Genomic DNA, 23,883 nt, shown 5'->3' with positions numbered 1-23,883 from the left:
TTTAGCATACTAGTTCTTCTTTGGAAGAATACATAGCGGCTACTCTGGCACCATACAAAACTAGAGAAACTTTTTGTTCTAAATTCTCCTCATTAATCACTCTATTATCCCAGTCAGACTTGCTGTCTTAGTATCCAGACCTAGTATCAGATCCAAACTCATACCCTGTTTTCTTACTACATTCCCAGTATCTCACATAAAGTTCAACTGTTCTTCATTCCTACTACAACATTTAAAACTCTGAGGTCAGTAACTGGTAAAGATACAGAAAGTGTTCTTGCTATCAAAAATATTTTTACACATGTTCTCTTTCGGACAGAGAAGCTATGAGAATTCAGACCTGAACTACAATGGACTACAGGCTCAATATGTTGCAGCAACATCAATATTAGTACTATGATCTTCTCTTCTGCATCAATCTCACACTACTCATTTTTCCTTTCATGGCTTTGCACACGCGTTAAACAATTTTCTTCTGTTAAGTTCCCAAATTTCCCTCACTTGTCTACTTAGTCTTATTCAAATTTAGCATTTGCTTCAGCAACATCTCTTGGGTTTGAAGCTCCTTTCTGCTCACTCTTACGAAGCAAGTATAATTAATTTTTATTTTCAAACTCCTCTTTAGCATCCAATAATTTTGCCAAGTGTCCTGGTTTCAGCTGGGATAGGGTTAATTTTCTTCCTAGTAGCTGGTACAGTGCTGTGTTTTGGATTTAGTGTGAGAATAATGTTGATAACACTCTGATGTTTTAGTTGTTGCTAAGTAGCGCTTATCTTAAGCCAAGGACTTTTCAGTTTCCCACGCTCTGCCAACAAGCAGGTGTACAAGAAGCTGGGAGGGAGCATGGCCAGGACAGCTGACCTGAACTATCACAGAATGTCATGTTCAGTATATAAACTGGGGGGAATTGGCTGGGAGGGGCAGATCACTGCTTGGGCATCGGTCAGCGGGTGGTGAGCAACTGCATGGTGCGTCACTTGTATTTTCTTGGGTTTTATTTCTCTCGTTTTGTTATATTCCTTTTCATTACAATTATTGGATGCTAAAGAACAAAAAGTTCTTAAATCATAATGTGAAAAAAATTATAAAGGATCTGCTCTTTCAAAGTATTTATGTCCTAGTTGCCCACAACCTACAATGATTACTTTCAGGAAGATCACAACTGCATTTCCCGTTAGTCTCTTCTTCTGGAAAGCTTCCTATGCTAATAGCCAGCACAAAATCCTTAATGTTCTCTTTAATGCTAGCCATGAAAGCCCTTATGGAACATATACTAGGGAGTTTCACACTTTCTTTATGCTTACTTCTTTTGCTCCTGAAGTTTTCAGTAGTAACTGCTAGAAAGCACAGCTATGTAAGTAGGGTACTGAACTGCCAAAATCAGGCTCAGATAAGGTAAACATGATTTTAGATAGATGGATGGCACTTAAATGGGTTCCAGTTATTTTTCTCACCCCACAATGCCAGGCTCCATGATACGCCATTCACTCCTACAGTTTTAATTCAATATGCTAAAACTGTTTTAGCATTATTACCATTTTAAATCTGAAACAACCAAACATTGAATTTGAAAGGGTTTTTTGCAGTCTCTCTTGAATTGAAATAAACCAGTCCTTCCTGACAACACACATATACAGGCTAGTCCCAGATATGGACCATTGGTTCTAAGCCACAACATCACTTGCACAGAATCCACGGCTTGCCTCTAATTCTCATTTCTTAAACATCCTGCTAAAGCTGCCAAACTATCAAAACCAAACTAACCATCCAAGTAGAAAATCTCTATAAAATGGCCAAAGTTTTTCACAGAATTTGGGTGATCTCTGATCCAGTATTTCCTGCAAGTCTCAGTATCTTTTCCACTTTAATTCCTCTGATCTGTTGCCTATCTTGCTACTGGCAATTTTTCTTTCTTTTCTCTTTGCTCCTTCAAAGGCAGAACAAGACAGGCTGATTAGAAGGATGTATCATCCTTAAACCTCGTAATATACCCTCTTCAACAGGACACCCATCTGTTTAACTATTATTGAGTTAACTTTGCTGTTCCACAACAGACAGCTTTATAGAATGGTGTAGCTTTTTTTTATGGTTCCAATGTCAAAGTACAAAGGAATGTCCAAAAAGCTTCTTTACACCAAAATAAATCTACTGAAACAAAACAGAACTGCACATCATTCACTTCCAAGAGGTAAGGTACATGCTCACTTAGCAGGCATCTAACAAAACATCTAGCTCCACTTAAAAAAGCAGTCAGCAGAGAAGCACATGAATGTACTACTCTGCTGGTTCAGCAAAGTCTGCTGGTTTGCCTTCAACTGCTGCAGAAAGTATGATGAGTTCAGCCAGGGAACTTAGCTGAAGAACAGACATGCTTTCTGAACTGCAACCCTGCTGGTTTTTGTTAGGGAGAGAGAGAAACAAATATGGAATGGAAGAGTAAGATAGAAGTCTGAGAAGGGAACTTAAGGAAACACAAATGCTTTGAAGAACCTCCCTGAAATCTGCTCACACCACTCAACAATGGATGATTCCAAATCAGCTGCTGAAATATGTGGAATTTCTCTGTATCTCCAGCAGATCAAGATCCAAAGGTAAACAAAAAAGACATCTCCCTCAATTTCAAGGAAATGCCTGACTTATCCTGACATCATCGAGTTTGGTGGATACTCCAACTTTCGATACCCTATGACCCATCGAAGTACACCCAATTTTACATGATTATGATCAACCTCAAGAATATAAAGAACCCTTCTTGAATTTTCAATTCCTTATCCAAGTCTCAAAGGCCTCAATTCCCCACTTAACTTTCACAGAAAGCAGAAAAAATTGGGGGGGGGGGGGGGGGGGGAGACTTTGTCACTAAACCCAGGAGAAGTGATTCTACTTCTATCACCACTCCCCAAAGCAATATTTTAGAAGACTCGTTATATGACTAAGCAGAGGTTATGGCACAGGCACCCCAAAAAATTCAGGACTGCTCCTGCATAACGAAGTTATTTGTTATCTTGCTTCTCTTCCTAACTTTAAAGTCACTAAAAAAGTTATGATCAAATTTTCAATGCAACAGGGACTATTCATTTTCTAAATCTTACTGGTAGAGTACTGAGAGACTTTGTGTAAATCTCACAACCATCTCCAAAACTCAGAGGTTTCCCTCAACACCCAGGGGAAAAAAACCCAACCAAACAAACCTCACACACAAACACAAAAAAAGCAAACTTCAAACTGTCCTACATTAAGAGAACACTGCTCATACTTCAGAGACTCCCAACTAAGTTTCAGTTTCTGATGAGGTCTATAATTTCTCAGAAATCCAGTTGCAAAATTCCTTATAAGCTGAACACAGTTTAATGGTTTTCAAGACATAATTCCTCTTCCTCAGAGATGATGACAACATTTATGCCTTTAATAGTCAGTGAGCTGGTATCACAAACCTGACTGGGTACTTCCACCTGTTCCTGAGAGACATACCCATTCATATGTGTAAGCACAAATTTCAGCTAAGCTTTGAAACAAGCAGACTACGCAATAAAGGACGTCTAAGAAGCTGCCCTTGAAAAAAATGGATCAAGAGCCAATGATACAGGTCCCTAAAACAGGAAAGCAAAAAAGAGGCATTTTCAAAATGAGACCACCATCCAAATGTTAGGGGATCAGCAGAAATGCAAGCCACACTGACACAGCAACCTTTTTGTACCGTTATTATGAAGAATACAGCAACATATAGAGAGGTTGAATTATTTACAATAAGTTCCTGGATTTTAATAAAAAGTTTATGAGTAAAGAGATCCTTGAGGTACTCTCTTACTAGCTAAAAATGAAGATGCAATATTTTGATACCAGAGATTGCTAAACTGTGGTCCTACATAGATGTGATTATTCATTTGGTACTGCTTCCACACTAGTTCTTTCCTGCTGAAAAACCATCGTGAGAAAAAAACCCCAGTATTACTATTCTTCCAGATAAGCGGGTTTTGGTTTTATGAGATGGCTATTATTTGATTGCAAAAGGAAGAAGAGGCAGCCTACATAAGAAAAACAAACAAGAAACCCCTACAACATACCATCTTCCTCAATTAGAAGTTTGAGCCTCTTGCTTGGTAACTGCACTCCAGCTATTTAGTGCCATGTTTTGTCAGTGCTGAGATAAGAAAAATAAAGTCTATTTAACTAGAGGATTCCATTTTACATTGAGATCTCTTGATGTAGTGTTGTTCGGGTCTCTGCTTCAAAAAGTGCTTCAAGTGCCCTGTCCAAAGTATAGAAATTCCCATTCTAATGCCTGTTCCTTAATCTTTTGCTATCACTATGCAATTTTATATCAACAATTAAAAATAGAATAAGATAACCACCTTCTTCACATGCATTTTCATCAACTTTAACTGATTTTCTAGAGTAGCTACCCCATGTGATGACTAAGTACTTGAAGTCTTTTTCTGCATATGAACAGGAAAAAGGCTACACAGCAAGAAGCCAAGGATATGCACACACATCCAAAAGGTGTTAACATGATTACATGTTAATGCACTTACCTGATTTGATTTCTCTACTGTGCTACTGGGAACCTCTGTGGTATCCTTCACAAAAAAGTTATCTATGATGTGTCTCTCTGCGCATTCCTGACCACAAATTGGACAGCGGATAACACCGACTGGGGGGAAAAAAAAATATCTGATTATGCTTGCACAACTTAAGATATATCAAACAACTTCAAAGACAGCTTGTAAGGATAAATACTTTGAAAGGATGTTTTAATACTTTCCTGTGAAAAAGGTGTGAGTAAGGAGAAGCTAATTCTCATTTATCACTGAAGTAACCTTTACCTGTTATTCCCTGATGACGTATTCTTTCAACCAAGGTCAAAGCACCTTTTTTTTTTCAATCCTATAAAGAATTTGCCTTAATCTTACAGAAAATTAATTCATTTTCTCTAAAGGGAATGTATTCCCATTGACAATTTGTTGTTATAGAATGGATTAAAGTAAACATTTATAAGTGTGGAGTATTAATTAGTGACATTAAGTGGTATTACATACACACACATACACGCCAGCAGTGTGACATGACTGACAGAACTATGTAATACAAGACATTGAAATGTAATAAATTCAAAATTAATGAGGCAAGTTGTATAGAGGAAGAACAGACCTATATTAATATTGTGACTACCTTCACACTAACCAAGGGAAAGCAAGCAAGAAAGACATGGGAACAAATAAGCAAGGTCCTCTCTCTCCTCTCCTCTGCAAGACACACTGGGGAACAATTCTAAGACAATAACATACTTAGACTCCTGGTTGAAGAAAGAGCTGAGAACCAATAATGCTAAGGGTTAAACAATTCATAGTTTTCTCAAGAGAATAAAAAGGACAAAGTCAAGTTCAAAACTTGGGGTTCAACAGTGAGTAGACTAGACCGAAATGGAAAAGATCTATATAAACATTTTAAACTAGACATCTTTCCTAGCTGCAGAAAACAGAACGTCATATTAGAACTGAGGCTTGTTTCTCATCCAAGAAAAATCTCTAAAGTGCTAGGCATTAACATCTTGCTTTAAGAAAATTATCACAGTCATTACCACCAAAAAAAGAAAAGAATTGAAACTAAGTTAGGTTGAAATACTCACTTAGGACGTGGAAGTCATCATGCAAAGCCTACATGTGAGTCCACACTGAGATAGATTTTAGACCTATAGCTGCCATTTGAGAGGAGGCATGATTTTAGGGCCTTAAAGAAGATCAGAGGCATCATTTAACCCAATGAATTTAACACCAATATATAATTCAGCACTTGCGTATTTAACTAAACCAGCATGGGCTTAATTCTGTTCCTGTTTCACTTTTACAATAAAATGTAGAAGTACAGAACCTATTAAATATTTCACTTTCTGCAGAAGAACTTAATTCCTTACTGTAAGTGCGTCATACAAGATTTAGGTAACTTTTTCATAATGTTCTTCCAATACACGCTAGAGATTCAACTGGCCAACCCACTATAAAGCAGTTCCCTAATATTAAAGTCCACCAGTTTTACTAAATTAGCTCTTCATTCTGGAAATTCAGCCATCAGTTTTCCACTTGTGTGCAAGGCATTTCACTTTCATCTGACAGGCTACGACGTTAAGCCTGGTTTTATTATAATTGCCATTTTGCCAGTCTGCATTTCAATACATATTTGTGCAGTTTCTTTTTATATACAAATTCTATATTTTGGCTAAAACTTTTGTAACTTTTTTTATACCATCATCATGAAGGATAATTAAGAAATCCAATTCTGGTATGTCAGGTAGTCAATAGAATTCCAAGTACTGAATTTCTCCTTTTATTAAGCAAATCAATTTACCACAGTCAAGAGTGAACAAATTTCCTAATACTCAAGCTACATACTTGCTGAAAAAGACTATTTTTTACATTTTTCAACAGCGCGGACTACAAAACCGCCCTCTGTTCCCTTACAGCTCATTCTTGACCCTGATGAAGTCCAGTGCTCTGGGCCAGCACAAGGGACTGAGTCGGTCTTTGCATGTGTTTGGGAGTGGGGTATAGACAGAGAATGAGACTGGCAGACTGATTCAGACATGGATGTATTTCTCCTGCTCTCCCAAGCTTCACCTCCAGCCCCCGATCTGCTTCACTGACCAAATGCACTACTGCTTACACTGAAGCAACATGAGAAGCAGCACAAGGATGGGAAGGGGCCAACACCGCCACTGAAGATTAAGATTAAACATGGAACCATTGTCTTTGAAACAGATCAGTTGTATTAAGCTGAGTTTATAAATCGGCTTGAATTGAAAACATGGCGGGCAAGGAAGGGGCAGGGGACAAGTTAGGAAACTTACTAATGTAAACCAAACGTTGCATTTTCACCAACAGAATACTGGCAACTACCTGTTCAAGAGATCACTTAGAAATTCTAGACTGAGATGGGAGAAGGAGAAAAGGAAAACTGCCCAAATCTCTCAAAATCCTCTTGAAACTTTTTCTGGGATTCCTTATGCTGTCTAGCCTTAAGTCAAGGTTTTCTTCTGCAACTGTGTGTGGGTAATTTGTTTTTGTTATAATCCTGGATTGATGACTGCTACACAAATCAGTTTTAACCCAGATTTAATCAACTTCAGGACCATGGATTTAAGTGAAAATATCTAATATCATGATCTCAATGTAACTGTTACAGCCAGATTACACTGTTACGCACACAGCTGCCAACATAGGCCTTTTTGGCACAAAACGTAAAACACAAATTAGCCAGGCAGCATTCCTTTCAGGTCCTTATCTACTATTCGTAACGTACCCAAAGCTCTTTCAGTAATGTACCAAACAATATAAACCACATGTGGTCTTTTCCCCTCCACTCTCCGCGTGGGAAATGAAAGGTGCAAGCGGAGTGCTCTATACATGTTTTTTCATGCGTGTTGCATTTGAAACAAAAGGGTCATGGCAAATAACAGTACCTAACGAATTCAGGCAGGTTCATTTCAGAACTTCAATCTAGCCACCTCAGAGACACTCTCACGCTGATATGCTGCACATCAGTGCTGGAATTTCTACCCGCACTCCTTATCAGTAAACAAATAGTACAGTGGAGTGCACCACACAGTCCTGCAGAACACAGTGAGGAGCTGGCAGTTCACCAGAACCCACATAACTAAGAGAGACACTAAGTTACTGGGAAGGAAAATTACGGTTTACAATGAACCCAGAATTCAGAGCTTTCTATGGCAAAACAGAGGCAGAAGAGGAAAGACTATGACTATTTTGGAATTAAATGGAAAACACGGATAAATACGAAAACAATGTATTCAAAGTTAAAAAAAGAACACCAATTATATTCAAGTAAAGACACACACTCTAATTTAGCAAAGCTCACAGACAAACATATCTCTGTTTCAACACTACCATTTCTACTGATGTTATCAGGGTTACCTGTCATAATTAAGTACTAGAGATCTATCTGGAAATAGTAATTTTCAAGTAATACGAGTAATACAACTACTTTGTGCAATACAAGTTACCGAATGCAGTTTTTTGTATAAAATGATAAAACTACACATAGGCCAAGCAAAGTTTTCAGCCATTCATCCAATACAAATTGTACAGTTGTCAGCCATCACAGATGCGATGGGATTTAAGTCAGTTCATATCATTTATGTTGCTTACAGCCCAAAACACATCACAGCCCCAAGAGCACACACCTGTAAACACCAGGCTACAGAGAGTTATAAACAAGAAATATTGGGAACAGGAGCAGGAAAGTTACTGGATTTGTTCAGTATCTGTTTCTGAAGATGACACATAACATTTAATTTTTTTCACGTGCAGAATCCTCTTTTAGAATAAGGTCTGGTCCAGTAACACGGTGCATTGGGTTTACATGTCCAGGTTTTGGTAATGGGGGGCGAGGGGGAGCTGCAGGGGTGCCCTCTGTGAGAAGACACCGGGGGCTGCCCCCATGTCAGACAGAGCCAATTCCAGCCAGCTCCAAGATGGACCCACCGCTGGCCAAAGCTGAACCCATCAGCAATGGTGGTGGCGCCTCTGTGTACACATTTAAGAAAGGGTAAAAAAATGCTGTGCAACAGCAGCTGGGAGAGAGTAAGAAAAACGTGAGAGAAACAGCCCTGCAGACACCCCAGTCAGTAAAGAAGGAGTGAGAGGAGGTGCCAAAGCAGAGATTCCCCTGCAGCCCATGGAGAAGACCATGGTAAAACAGGTTGTCCCCATGCTGCCCATGGAAGACCACATTAGAGCAGATACCCATACTGCAGCCTGTGGAGGACCCCACGCTGCAGCAGGTGGATATGCCTTGAAAGAAGCTGCAGCCCGTGGAAAGCCCATGCCAGAGCAGGTTCCTGGCAGGAGATGCATCCCACGAAGAGGTGCCCGTGCAGGAGCAGGTTTTCTGGCAGGACTGTGGCCTATGGGGGACCCACACTGGAGCAGCCTGTTCCTGAAAGACTGTACCCCATGGAGAGGACCCACATTGGAGGAGATCTTGAAGGACTGTATCCTATGGGAGGGACCCCACACTGGAGCAGGGAACAAGTGGGTGGAGGATGGAGCAGCACAGAGGAACTGTTATGAACTGATCACAACCCTCATTCCCCATCCCCGCTCCACCGCTCGAGGAAGAGAGGAGGTAAAGTCAGGAATGAAGGAGTGAAGTTGAAGAGGGCTGTGAGGGGGAAGGTTTTTTTAATATTTGTGTTTGTTTCTCACCATCCAAATCTATTTAATTGGCAATAAATTAATCTTCCTCACTTTGAATCTGTTTTGCCCCAATGGTTATTGACAAGCTATTGCCCTGTCTTTATCTGTCCCATTGAGGGGGAGGAGAGAGAGCGCAGCTTGGCAGGCATCTGGCAGCCAGCCAAGGTTAACCCACCACACATACGTCTTCGACAGACCTTAATGGTTTTGGGGGGTTTTTTGTTTGGGTTTTTTGTTTTGTTTGTTTTAAAGCTAAATGCTTTAAACTAGAATTCTTGGTTGATGAGAGAAGTGGATCTGAAAGAGATGCTGGTTTGTATGTAACTTTGCAGGTTTTATATGGAGAAGACAGTGGTCTGTCACGTTGCAACCTCAGAGAGATGTAGAGAATACACAACCTCATGCCAATTACAATACCTGTACTACTTTAGAGGTCTAATCCAGTTTAGAATATTGCTAACCATAGAGATCCGATGTTTCTTCCTTTTCCCAAGTAAAAAGGACTCGGAAGAGTGCTGAGACAGTGTCATTGTCCTCAAACTAATCTACTACATGACACCATATACTACAGTAGCTTAAGAGACATTTTATTTAAAAGATAGGAGGAAAACTCAGATGTGTGCTGAGTAGAGTCTTTTGGTATCAACAATAAAAATGGAAACAGCGTACAATAAATATCAGCATGTTAATGACTTGACAGTTTTAATAGATTATTATTTATAATATATTTTGTATGTACAGTGATGATTTGATAAAGGAATCACAGACATGGTTTGAAACCCTTTTTTCCTCATCCAGTTTTCCAGTACAAAGGCTTAACTCAGACCACGGACAAGTATCCCCTCCTAGGTCCTGTAGTAGTAACAAAACACAACACTGCACACTAAGGATTAGTGCTCTCCCCAGCCTACTAATAGGCCTGATAGAGGAGTTTGACTTCTTTTGGTGCATAAAGAGTCAGGCTGGTTTAAAGTCATAACTGACAAATAGTATTAAGACAGATGGCTGAAGCAACCATAGGAGCACACATACAAGCTTTCCGCTAACAAGCCAACAGGTGCTGTAGCAAGCAATTAACTTTTTTGAACAACCAAAAGGACAATGGTATTTTTCAAAGACATTTGTGCTCGTATTTCATCAGAGTTACAGTAACATATAGGAAGAAGGAATGCAATACAAAGCCAAGTTAATATAACCCCAGCATTTTCTTACTACATTCCATGTATGTATTTGCTTTTAATGTTCATTGGTATGCCTTTTTTCCTCACAAACATTTAATTACATTTTAAACTGTTCCTTAAGCATGCATAGAATGCAATTCCTAAATTAACCTCTGAATTAATTAACATTTCCTCCATCGAGTCCCTCTGCAAGACACTTTCCTAGTGCTACAATGAATCAAACTTTTTTTTTTTTTTTAAGTGTTAAGGTTTGGACGCAATCATGCAACAGCTTTCTAACCATGCTTAATCTTATTGCCAACACTTCCTTCCTCTTGTTTCAAGACACCTGCTTCCTGAATTGTGCCACAATTTACTTCAGTGCTTTCAAGGCTGGGAACTCTAGCTATTATGCTATGGTCTGTTCAAGAACATTCAAATTCTGAGTAAGATATTAAAAGCTATTTAGTTGATTTCCTTATATAAATTGGTTAGGAAAATAATTCATCTTCTAATGAAGCTACAGGAGCAGCATACTATGTCATCAAAACAAGAACTACATTATTGCTTTAAATGAAAAAAAAAATCCCCAAATTATTTTGCTGTTCATTCCCTCCCTCCCCCCAAATACCCACAGTTTTGTTAAAAGGAATGAGGGCAAAAAAGAAGAAAAATCTGGAAAGCTGCAGCACAGAACATTATTAATGCACACACTGTGGGATAATATAATGAAATTTCACTAATCCAAAAATTATTTCTGCAATTGGTATTTGCTATACCAAGTATATATTCTTCAAGTACATTACCAAGTCAGCCCAAACCTAGTATTTTCACTAAAGACAAAAAACCAGTATCTTTAAATAAACATTGTCAGAGCAATTATAATGCAGCAGCATCAGAAACAGCATCAGATTCAGGTTAGCATTTTGGCTAACACTGTTCAGGTTAAGCACATTCCTGGATGGTGAGCCTCTACTGTTTATCCTGATTAAACTGGGGCTAAGGAGGACCTCTAATTCCACATTAATGTTCTGACGCTCAACTAATTCTTGACCCAATCAACTCTAAAGAGCTTTGAGATATTTGTGTGTGAATTGAACGATATAGTTAGGAGGCTTCCAAGACCAAGTTAATTTTTAGTGAACAAAGTAATTTTCCTTCCTGAAGATTCTCTGAAAGAAGACTTGCTATGACAGCAAACTGCCAGAAATAGAGTTGACACTTGGTATTTTTAATGTCATCTCCTTTCAGAATGCCTGATGTTGCACTACACTCTAGAGACACAGGGAATATCTGAGAAAACCAGATCTAGTATTACTTAGAAGAGGAAACAAGTTGAGATGAAGCTACCTTTCCTATTCCTCCTTAGAGTGTGGGGGGATGGGGAATTGGGCAAGGGTGACCTCACATTTTCCTAAAATTGCTTAAAGTAGCATCACCTACCATCATCCACCTCCTGCAGTTTAAAGGAAACAAACACCAAAGAGGATCCAGCGGTGACTCCAGCACACCAGAGCAGCTACAGGAGTAGTTAACCAGGGACCTTCAGCCAGCTGTTCCATTTTTGACTGGACTTACCCTTCCTCGATTGCCTGTTTGTTTCAAACCCTATGTTTCCCTCTGAACCTTTTGTCAAGCTCAGTCAGTTGCCAGCTGATTTGCCATCCTTCCTTCCAATTTAGAATATTCACTCCTATAGAACCTCGTTTCCTCTAGTGCTAATGAGAAACCTGTTTTCTGGTTCTAACCGTCATCCGTATTATTCACATCAAATGCAATCTACTGCTTCCAGCCCTGTAGTGCCCATTACAATGGAGCAAATGCAGGGGGGGAAGAGAACCAAGAAAAACCCACAGGATTCATCTGTAAAATAATTGAAAATTTCAGTGTGTTTGGGCCTGAAGCACTGCAAGGTTTAGTGGATACGAACCAGAAAAGAAAAAACATCTGAGAAGTAGAGAGCACAAAAAAACTCCCATGTATTGTTAGAAATAGGTAAGGTTCCTTTGTGGTCTTAGCACTTACTGAACCTTCAAAAGGGCAACACTGCAAGGGATAAGATAACACGCATTAGAATGCCTTTCACCGAGAACAGTCCCATTTTACATGGGCTTAAATTTTCAAATTTAAGGATCCTAACAAGAATTGCATAGTTTGCTCTCTTTTAATAAACAATTATTACATGAGTATCTTCTTTCAAAGGTATGAAACAACGAAATCCATTGTCTATCAAGAAGGAAGAAAGGCTTGAAACTGTTTCTTCTCCTGTCTCTGTGCACTGATGCAAGCTGAGGGAGAATCTAAGTCTAGGTAGGCAGTCCACTGAGCTTTGAGAATAGGTAAGGATTTCCAATGTGTCGATTTGTAACTGTTAGTGTCTAACATGAAATCACTGCAGGAAGTAAGATTTTAAAATCATACTTACCTGTTTGTTCTTGCTCAGAAGAATGAAGTTCTCAAGCATCAGGGTTTATTTTTGTCGAAATAATCCTACAAGATTTTTATTTTTTTTTTAATGGAGCAAGCATTTCCAGAGTGCTGCAGTGAGCAGGTGAAAACATATTACTTAATTTGGGAGGAGTTCCATAATCACCATCATGATTATCATGAGGATGGTAAGTGATAAGATCCCACATTTTCATCTACTCCTTTGTGCCAGTATAGTTGTTTATGCAGCTGTATCAACAGCACATGGCTCTTGAGCAGGAGTAGAGGGGAAGACCTCCATTCTTTTTAGGAGCAGCATTCATTCATATAAAAATCAAGCTGCTGTGGAACCTTACATTAGGCCCCGACACCACATTGCTAACAAAAGTAACAGCGCTGGCTTCCCTGCCCATTCATTTCTATCCCATGCCAACACAAAGATTTATGCTGCCATGCAATGAGCTGGATTAGGGAATACGACATGGATTAAATGGGGTTGTGCCAGGAGAGAAGAGTTAGTTTCCACTGTAACAGATCTCACTGGCTACAGGCTCACAATGTGTATGCCTCTTCAAGGAATGCTAGCTTGCATTTTAGACAAGCAGGGGAAACCACGGCACATTTTACTCTTCTTCACAAGTTACACACTGCATCCACAGCAATGCCACCTCAAGCCACTCAGCAGAATGGACTGAAGGCATATATTGTATTACTTCCAACTCAGTTCCCAATTTCCTGGGAGTACATTCCAGGCTACTGAAGCATCCTGAGACAATAGGAGACTGCTCTGGTCTGCCCCAGTTTCAGCTCGTTTGCGTCTTCACTGCAGCGAACAGGTTTCAGAGCCAATTTAATAAAGCCACTGGATAATCATGTGTAGATCCAAAAGGGTATTTTTGTTTGTAGATGCAAAGTGCTTTACTGAAAAAGGAGGGCTTAAGGGTTCCCTTTCTTCAGCACAGATCAGTCAAACAAATAAAAATACTAGTTTTGTGAAAGAGCTCTCTTTATTAAATAGAGTGCTTGGAAGCAACTGGTAACTAATTTTCCCTAAAATGACACAGTCATTACAGAATAAATTAATTAGGCTTGCATAAGGCAATTTTCCTCGGTTTTACATAAGTCTTGTTTGAAATTTTAACTATAGATTTCAGAACAGAAAATACTAACAGAGAGCCACATACACAGTTAAATTTTTTAAAAAATGGACAGGCTAGTTAACATTAATAGAAGGTATGTCAGAAACTGAAGACAGTGCCAGCTATAAGATTTTTAGCATAACTACACAGAAAATTAGGGCATTTCAATTGTGACCTACAGGATCTTTTCTCCTCTCGCTGTGTATATAGACACCATTAATATTTGCAAGGTTTTTCATTAAAATGCATGAGGTTGAGGGTAAACTGGTTATATTTACACAGGTCATGTTTTTCTGTTAAAAATAAACACTTAGAAAACTTAATCTGAGAGACGATATCATGTGCAATAATGTCTGAATCAATTTTAAAAGTAATTACTGCTTTCCTCTTGTTTCTCATTAAGCCAATACTGCTGCTGCAAAATTGGCAACTTCTTCAAACCAGTTTGTTCCAGAAAAAGCTGCTCCTATCTAGTTCTGACAGCCTGCTGCTGCTAGTGGAGGGGAGATAGGTTAAACCAACAAGCAAGCACATCTCAAGGGGAAACTGGCACTTACTGCCAAAATCTAAACATTCAAAGCAACCAGCAATCTAGCAGATAAGTTTATTAAAACCTGAATGCTTTATTTACCATCCTTTAAAATGTAAATAGATGAAAACCAGACAAAGACTACTAGCTGTAATCCCCCCTCTGGAAGAGTGTTACAGGCCAGTTTTTATGCTGCAGTGCATTGACTTTCTTGGAAAGCACTGCAGAGCTGAATTAAAATATTTCAGCTGCTCTGTGAAATGGTTCACTGTTTTTGCTATACTTGTCCAATCTTCAAACATTTCAAATATTGCATATTAGACTTCATAAACTGTAAATTTTGCAAAGGCTGACTCTCCAGCCACTTCTGAATACCTTAAGAAATTCTGAAGGGAGAGTTTATCTTCACATCCAACGCTGTCCAGTGCATTTCCTTCAACAACGCAATTATAAGAAGTGTCATAATGGTAACAAAGGGAAATACTGCTATTGTGGGATAGACAATATTTAAGTACAAGATGATGAATAAAAAACCTCACTGCCTTGCAATGATTATGCTTAAACGACGATGCAGAAGCTGCCAACAATTATGCCAATTGTCACTGCTGACTGTGATGAGCATTTCTTTCATCAAAATTAAAATACATTCTTTCAATTCCTGAAATTGTCAAGTATTTCCAACTTATATGTAATGAATTCAAGCATACAAGATGCAAGGATTTTTAAGATTCAGTGACATTCTTGCATCGTTTTCTCTGAGCAGCTTAGTATTTAATTTTTCAAGTTGCTAACATTTTGAAAGTGGGTTTAATGCTGTCTAGATTCATACATTCTACTGGAACACCATTTTGCAGACACTCTAGGTTCCTGTCAACAGTGCTCAAGTCCATTGTATCCATGTGCTTCTGGAACAATGAAATTAATACCTTTCTCCCTGAATAGCAACATGCTAGCATGTTGTTATTACTATTTAAAAAAAGATCACTAGGGTAAAAAAAAACTGGCATTTTCAGAAACTCTGGTAAGGAGATGGACCCTGCCTTAGAGTTGTGAGCACCACACAGCTAGTAGTCATTTCTGTGTAGGAAGAAATTTCACAGTCCAGTCTTCATCTTTGAGTTCTCATCTACTACCAGCTGACAGTTCAGTAGTTGCGGTATAACGCATCACCAGAAATTATAGTTATAAAAAAGTAGGTAAGCAGATTATCATTTGGGCAGTTGGAGCCAGTCACAAGCCAAAGAACCAAGCCTTTCTGGAAGAGACTGAAGGAGCTGGTTCTTTTTAACCCTTTGTTGAAAAGATGAAAACTATACTCCAACATGTGACACTCTTCACTGTTTCACCCACTTCCTCTATTTAGCCCCAGATACCATAATGTTCCCATCAACACTGAGCAGATGTGAAGGTAAAAAAGGCCTCAAAAAATAACTTCTAAGAATCTGGACCACATTAAGGGAACCACGTTGGAAGCAGTAGTGGGAACAACAGTAGGTAACAGGCTTTAGTCAGAGTATTTCAGAAGAAATGTCATCCAAAACAGGAATGCTAATGCACTTCAAGGCCTTTGGCTAGCTCATGTTACTCCCTCTCTTCCTTGAGTGCTCAGATGCACCCTTGCATTCTGTTCTTTCAGAAGTCTCCTCCCATTCTCAAAATGATCACCACTGAATAACTGGAAACTACCTATCAGGACTTGGGAAACTAGCCTCTTGGCCCTCATTTTTCAAGCCACTAGCCTCAGGGGAGCAATTCAGGTGCCTAAACAGACATAGCTAATTTGAGGAGGATACCCTGCCTGGCTTCCAGCTACTATTCCAGAAGGAAATAGGTCTCCTGTGGATTGTGCAGTACATCTGCCAGCCCTTTTTTGAATATCACAGGCATCCCAGAAATTCAGAAGTGGCAGAAGATTTTCCAGTTTGGACACTGAATCTCAACTTACCTGTCTACTCTATTCCACATATCTTTGCTATGGGGATTTCAAATTCCTGGTGGAAAATACAACTGAGAGGCACACAGAAGATCTCTTATGTAGTACCCAAACAAACTGCAGTCTGTAGCTCCAAAGGAAAACTTGGTTAAAATCACTTAAGTGTCAATATCCACAGCCATCAACTTGTTAAACACAGTGTTTGCTGCATCCACCTATATTCTGCTATACAGATATCTATTTTGAAGTTCTCCTCGAGGACAGACTTATAGTTCAGACAGAAGTCATCAATATCTCTATTATGTTTCCTTCAAATGATCTCAAAATATAAATTACAGTGATGTAACAAATATAATTGAAGACTCCATCAATTTTATCCATAAACTGTATATGCAGGGAATGGATGTTCAAAAGTACATAGAAATAATATGTTAATTTAGCATAATAGGTTCTGCCTTTGTTTACGTTATTTTGTTTGGTGAGGGGTGGACAGAAGAAAAAGAAAGGGCAGACTGATATTAAAAAAAATAGATTTTTTGCTAATTAGAATCATAGAATTATTTAGGTTGGAAAAGACCCTTAAGATCAGAGTGTCCAACCATAAACCTAACACTGCCAAGTCCATCACTAAACTATCTACAGATCTTTTAAATACCTCCAGGGATGGTGACTCAACCACTTCCCTGGGCATCCTGTTCCAATGCTTGACAACCCTTTCAGTGAAGAAGTTTTTCCTAATAACCAATCTAAACCTCCCCTGGCACAACTTGAGGCCATTTCCTCTTGTCCTATCACTTGTTACCTGGGACAAGAGACCAACACCCACCTCGCTACAACCTCCTTTCAGGTAGTTGTAGAGAGCAATAAGGTCTCCCCTCAGCCTCCTTTTCTCCAGGCTAAAGAACCCCAGTTCCCTGAGCCACTCCTCATAGGACTTGTGCTCTAGACCCTTCACCAGCTTCGTTGCTCTTCTTTGGACGTTGCTTTTCTTAGTATCTCTTCAATATATTCTTCAATGACAATACGATAACAGCATATTTACCACACAAGTACAATGCCCAGGACTCAGATCCCCAACCATGAGAAAGAGGAATTTAATATGTATTTAACAATAAATTCTGAATATTTATAAAGGTACACTTTTAATCTGTCCTGAAATTAAGTAATTATGTCTGCTATATAACAAACACTTTCATTATTAACCTGGTAATATTTTAAGGCTTTCTAGATATTTTTTTTTTCAAAAAATTTTTTTTTTTAAGCTTGCTGTTGGGAGGGACAGAGACAATGAAAGGCACAAACAATATTTGATGAAAACTGCCACTCTGGTAAATGTAGTCAATAAGAAAAAAAATAAAGATACTTCTTATTTCCTGCAGTTTCCATCAGATAGGTCTGAGTGCTCTGTAAGACATTATTATTGGAATAAAAAAGTAAAGATTCAAGCCATTTAATTTATTTGAGCAAAACAACCCCAAGATTCCCAAATCCAGTCTATTCTGACTACTTGTTATATTCAAAAGCTGTTTAATACTAAAGCTTGTCACATGCAGAATTTTTGCATCTATGAAAAAGTAACTCTTAATGGTAGCACAGAAATAATACTGATTTACTATGCCAAAGTGACTCCAGAAAGTTAAAGTTTGCACTTGAAAGATGGATAAAGTTTCTTTGCAGTGTTGCCAAATTTTAATACCTTGGGTGGGATTCATCTAAGCGCTGATTTACATGAAGTTCCCTTCATAGTCAATGCAGATGTAGGTAATATAGTTAGGTCATGAGTTGTCTCATCCTTAAAGCAGATGTCTACACTTGGTCAGATGAATCATACCTTAAAAACATCCACTTCTTTCCAGTAACTACACTAATACTCTTATCCACTATTGGGCATCCAGTTCAATTGCAAGAATCCCTCCAATATTTTAAACCCAGTAATTATAGAGGAGAATATCCTCCAAGTCATCTGCAAGTTACAAACATCGCACTTTTGGGTGTAAACATACAGGACTAAAAAGCCAACTCACTTTATATTCCTCTGTTATATGTGCCCAGTATCCCGCAGCACCGCCCTAAGGGTTTAAAAAGCAAGGTGACCAGCTTTTTCCAGTTCCCACATAACTTTAAGACTACAAAGCTGGAGCAATATATGCATTGTGAGATCCACACAGACTACACAGCCTCCAAGAACCAGCATTAATTAAGAAGCAGCATTGTTCCTTCTACTCTGACAATGCATTAATATGAAAATTACTGAATGTAACTAATAAAATGTATTCCTTCTGGGTTGAAGAGATGCATTGACTGATCAAGTAAGAACGACAGTTATTTCAAATAGCTGCCCTGCAGCTCTCAGAAAACAGCAGGTTACAGAGGCAGCAGTGATACTACTTGTGTTCCAGCTGCATATCTCCTGATATTCTCTCTTGTAATCTGCAGTAGATAACTGAACCATGAACTAGACCCTGTTGGCTGATGCGAACATCCACATCCGCTGAAGAAATCTAGTCTGCCTATGATTTCCCCCATTTTCCCAAAACCAAAGAGCTCCTTCAAAGGCACTTTCCCAGCATGATGCTCTCTGTACTAAGAGTGAAGCTTAGGGAAATGAATCTTCTACCAAAACTGGTCTTCATAAATGCCATTTACCTGTCCTTTAGATTCACTTGATCTATTTCCACCTACTTGTGCCATACTGCCTGAAAAGATTGGTCATATATCAGTTTAGATAATAAAGTTTGGGAAACATTACACTTTGCCTCCAATACCAGTCTGGGAATGAACTAGGATTATACTTCTATTTCTACTCTATTTTTAAGGAATATTCACAAGAGTTCAACCATGGCATTGTGGTTCTTAACCTACTTGGCTGGCATAATGACAAATGAAAAAGAAAAAAACAACCAACCACAACTTTCAGGCAGAACTGCAGCTATTCTGGCAAACATTTGAAATCAGACATCCTGCAGCTCATAGCACCTATACTATATTCTCAATAATTTAAATCAGTCAAAAGGCAGCCAAAGAAAACCTTATTAAATCTGATCTCATCCCAATAGAACTGGAAGCAGGGAAAAAGAAAAAACCACAAAATAAATACAATCAGATTGGAATACAATACAATAATACTGTTGCTAAATGGACTTTAAAAGGATGCAAGATTAGCATTTAGCTTCTTAAAGAATCCAGACTACATTCAGGTCTTGCACAACGGGTGGAACAGAGGGAAAGAGGACTGTCAGTTCAATCCATTTGGGATGCCTATATATAAAGTCATCTTCATTTTGCCAAAACAGCTTCTAGAAAGATTATTTTGAGAAGAGATCTTTGGCCTCGTTGAATTTAACAGCAGTGACAATAATCTAGAAGACATACGAGCTACCATAAACTGTGGCTTTGCTTCTAAGTTGTATATGGTCCCAGTTATAAGGCCACTTCTAAGAAAAAAGGCTGGACTGTCTCCCGATCTGCAGTTGAACCTGCTCAGTCCATCAAGATACACAGAATCTTACTGATGGTGCCAGTCCCAACAGTTTATACAACAAATACTTATTTATCGAGTGGTAAAAGCAATTCTGGTAGGTCATTCTTATGGTATAGAATAAGATCCTATTGCTAGGGTTTTTTTGTTTAATCTTCACTGCTAGAAGATGGGGAAGACCACAGGCTCTCCCATACATTCCATCCCAGGCTCTGCTGAACACTCTTTCACAACATTGGACCCTGCCTTTGCTATGAAGGAGGGAATAACCATTCTATTTTACACCTTGGAGCGAAGTATTTGAAGAAAGGCCTGCTAGCATCTCCGGACTCACATTCAGGTAGACTACAGGAGGCAAACTACACCTATGTTTATCCTGTCCTTATCTCAGCTTGTGACTGATCAGTTGCCCACTACCCTAATTTATCACTGTGGGGCTAGGTAATGCTATGAATTTCAACTTTTGCTTGAAAACTACTGAAACAATAGTTACAAGTCACAGAAGTTTTCCAAAAGGCAAAGATGATTCAAAGCTACTTCCACTTCTCTTTAAACCAACTGACTAGGAAGGCAGGTAAGGTACACTCCTACATTACTTTAGCAAGTAGTTTACTCATTTTAAAGCACAGTCCAGGTTGAAAAAAAAAAGTATGTTTCAATTCACACTTTTGCTGTTCAGGCCAATCTTGCATACGACTCCTTTCTAGTAACAGGCTTGTTGGTGCTGGGCTGTTTTATCAAAGCACTGTACCTTGCATTTAAAATTAGAACCTTGCTCCCACTTTACAATGCCTTATTCTCCAGCCCCAGCAGAGCGCTGCAGCTCTCCACCTCTCTTTCTTCCCACCTACTCATTCCCTGCACAGCTGCCAGTGTTCCCTCCCCTAACCAGCATCAGTGTTACAAGTACCCTGACACAGCAAGTTCAGCAGCAGCCTAAGTGGAACATGAACTTCTGTTAGGCTGGCTTATAGCATTAGTTCAACAAACTTCAACTCTGCACATCCTTAACCTAGAAATGAATGAAGCAGACTGAATGAACTTTTAAGTTTATGACATGCTTTCTGAACTCAAGTAGACATCCTAGAAAATACACGGGTTTTTCCAGGCCAACATTGACATAAAAATAGTCCTGTTTCTTTTTTACTGTGTACAGTACAGACAGATGTGTCAGCTCACTGGGAAAATATACAGTCACTTTTCAAATTAGGTAATCATTTTAGTTCAAAGGGTATTTCAGCTACAGACTTGTTTTATTCAAATTGCACTATATTCACTTGAGAGACTACAGTAGAAAGGGGAACTCACCACTTAAAAAAAAGTTGCCTGTGGCAACTTACTTAATCAGAAGCAGGAATCTTTCTACAGTCAGAAAGCAAATGGCTCAGTTCTCTTGTCCATGTACTCCCACTTATGGAGGGTTTAGCACTGGAGTTGCTGATTTCTTTTTTGAAATGAGGATGTGCCCGTGACCCAAATCCACTTTAGAAACAAGGGCCCTCAAAACCCATGAGTGCAGTTCAAAACAGCTGAGCCTTGCTTAATGTCTTCCTTTTCTCCATAGCCCACTGATAAACTTCAAAAATAACTAGAAAGCTTGTTTAACATCAGTCCTCTATCATAAGTTAGTAATGTATGCAAGGGAATACACAATTTTCTTCCACATAGAAGCTTCAAATAACTATTTACTTGAAGCACTGCAGAGACAGTATCAAGTAATTAGGAACATTCTTTTGCTCAACCTTCGGTTTCATACCTGACTTTACAAGACTGTTTGCTAAGAATGGTGTAATTTTCTTAGTTACTTCACACAACTGTTTCATGCTTTCTTTGATGATAAACATTTATGGTTTTATACATTCTCTCTGGCCACTAGAAAAAAAAAGTAGATATTTAGTCAGTTCAACTATGACACTGACATCTTCAAAGCATGTTTGAGCTGCAAGTTCATAGTTTAAACAGTAAATGACACCATAGCTACCCTAATTGCTGAGGTAAATTTTAACAGCATCACTGGAATTCTTCTATGAAAACAATTTATCTGTGACCTTTAAATTAGCCAAAGAAAAAAGAATGCATCATTAAATTGTTACAGCAGATAAAAGTTAAATAAGAGATAGTAAGCCCAGTAGGAGATTTTGCTACTATTCACAATTCAGCCAGATCATCTGCATAGGTCCACAATGCAAGCTACAGGGCCATATTCACCTGAAGAACCCTGCCTGACCAGCGTATTATTGTTGTTAGGAAATCAGTGAAAACTACTGTATTAAAGTATTTCATCTTATTGTAAAAATCTTCTAAAAGTCTAAACTTCCAGTTTCAGAAATAACAGATTTTTCAGAAAGTCAGTTATTCATACTGAAATACAGTCACATTAAAATTCACTTTAAATTCTTTTTGGTTTTCCCCGTCTTGTTTTTAGATTAGATATAATGGGCAAAATACCAGCTTCACAGGTTTACTGTTACAGGGAAATTCCACTAAATAGTATGGAAATTCCACCTACAGCATCTTAACACAAACTTGCACAACCCTGGTATAAAGCTTTTCCTGTACAAAAGACCCGCTTCTTTAACAACACTACATTCAGAATCAAGAGTTACAACAAAATTCCTTTCTTAAATTCAACAAACACGGTAAAGTTGAGTGAACATGGCCACTTTGTAGTACTCATGTAAGTCAGCAGGCCAACCTAAAAGCCTGCTGCATGGCCTACTAGCTCTTCAGTACATTTCTCCTATGAATGAGCTAGCCCACAAAGAGCACACTCCTTCCTTGACTTGCTTCTTAATGAACATAGGCACCATTTTCCCTTGCTCTTCAGTCAAGTCATTTTCTTAAGAGGTATCTCTATCATATGCATTAAAACAACCCAATATACTTTCAACTAGATACACATCTGAGAATTTTTAATACATTAGTATATATTTCCTCTCCTGTTACCTTATGATCTAGGATTCCTTTCCATTATTAAAAGTCCTAATTGCTTATCAGAGACATTATAAGCCGATTTTGGATGTGAACAGAGCAAGGTTGGCCTCTGAGGATTTAAATCTTCATTTAAAAAAAAAAATTTCACAGAACAGTTCAGCTATTTTGATAATTTTACAGCCTAACTTCTAAAAGGCTTCTAATTCAAATGAACCTGGCTACATCACTGCAGTTGTTTTAACACTCATCTGATGTTTCTGATGCCTTCAGCTTTTCAATCTCACACTTTCTATTGGTGAAAGAAGCAAAAATGTAAATGCATCTAACCTACCCTGGAAATACTAATCTGTAGACATACAAATATTATATGCTTATATTAATCATACATTGGAGCAAGCATGATTAAAGCTTCTTTCAGCATCATGTGGTTGTCCACCTTAATAAAGGCTGCATAGGTGTGTCTACAGATTTTTGTGGAATTCCTGGTAGAAAAGAATGCAGGGATTTTTGGCAAATATATCCTCTACTTCAAATTACACTTAAACAATTAGTATCATATCCCATCATATGTATCTTGAGACCATACCTTTTTCTAAAAGAAGGGCATTATAATTAGAAAAATAAGAACCTTCTCTACATAGTTTACTGATTAATATTTTAAGTTTTTACTAGTTTCATGAGGTTTTTAGCCAAGAGGTTTGTCCATTACAGGCTATCAAAACAATATTATATTTCACCTGTAACAATGCTAAATGCTTTTCACATATGCGATCTCTGGGGCTCCGGGAGTTTTCAATTCAAAGTAAGCACAAAACAAAAACAGTATGAAAGCTAGGCATATCTTTCCTGCACTTATTCCTATAATGTATATTATTTTCAAGTATCAGCACTCCCAAACCTTCTTAAGTTTGTTACAGGTTAAACAATTCAGTTCTTGATGGCACCACAGCAGAAATAAGACTTGTGAAAGGATGCATAGATGCAACCATATATGTGCAAGTGTGAGTGTGTACCCACACAAATAAGATACGGACTCTTTGTAATGGCAAAGACAGAGAGAATTCACTTTAAGC

The 23,883-nt window shown here is 38.5% G+C and overlaps 1 protein-coding gene across 1 annotated transcript in view; it reads right to left on the bottom strand.

Annotated features, from left to right (window-relative positions):
* TRIM24 (tripartite motif containing 24) overlaps window positions 1-23,883 on the bottom strand; it is a 62,318-nt gene that overhangs the window by 33,283 nt on the left and 5,152 nt on the right. Inside the window, exon 2 of the mRNA XM_050905758.1 lies at window positions 4,534-4,652. Within this exon, the coding sequence (XP_050761715.1) occupies window positions 4,534-4,652 (119 nt within the window). The remainder of the gene's footprint in view (window positions 1-4,533; window positions 4,653-23,883) is intronic.

This window comes from Gymnogyps californianus, chromosome 1, assembly GCF_018139145.2.
Source record: "Gymnogyps californianus isolate 813 chromosome 1, ASM1813914v2, whole genome shotgun sequence".
Lineage (NCBI taxonomy): Eukaryota > Metazoa > Chordata > Aves > Accipitriformes > Cathartidae > Gymnogyps > Gymnogyps californianus.
This window is presented reverse-complemented; position numbering and strand designations above follow the sequence as displayed.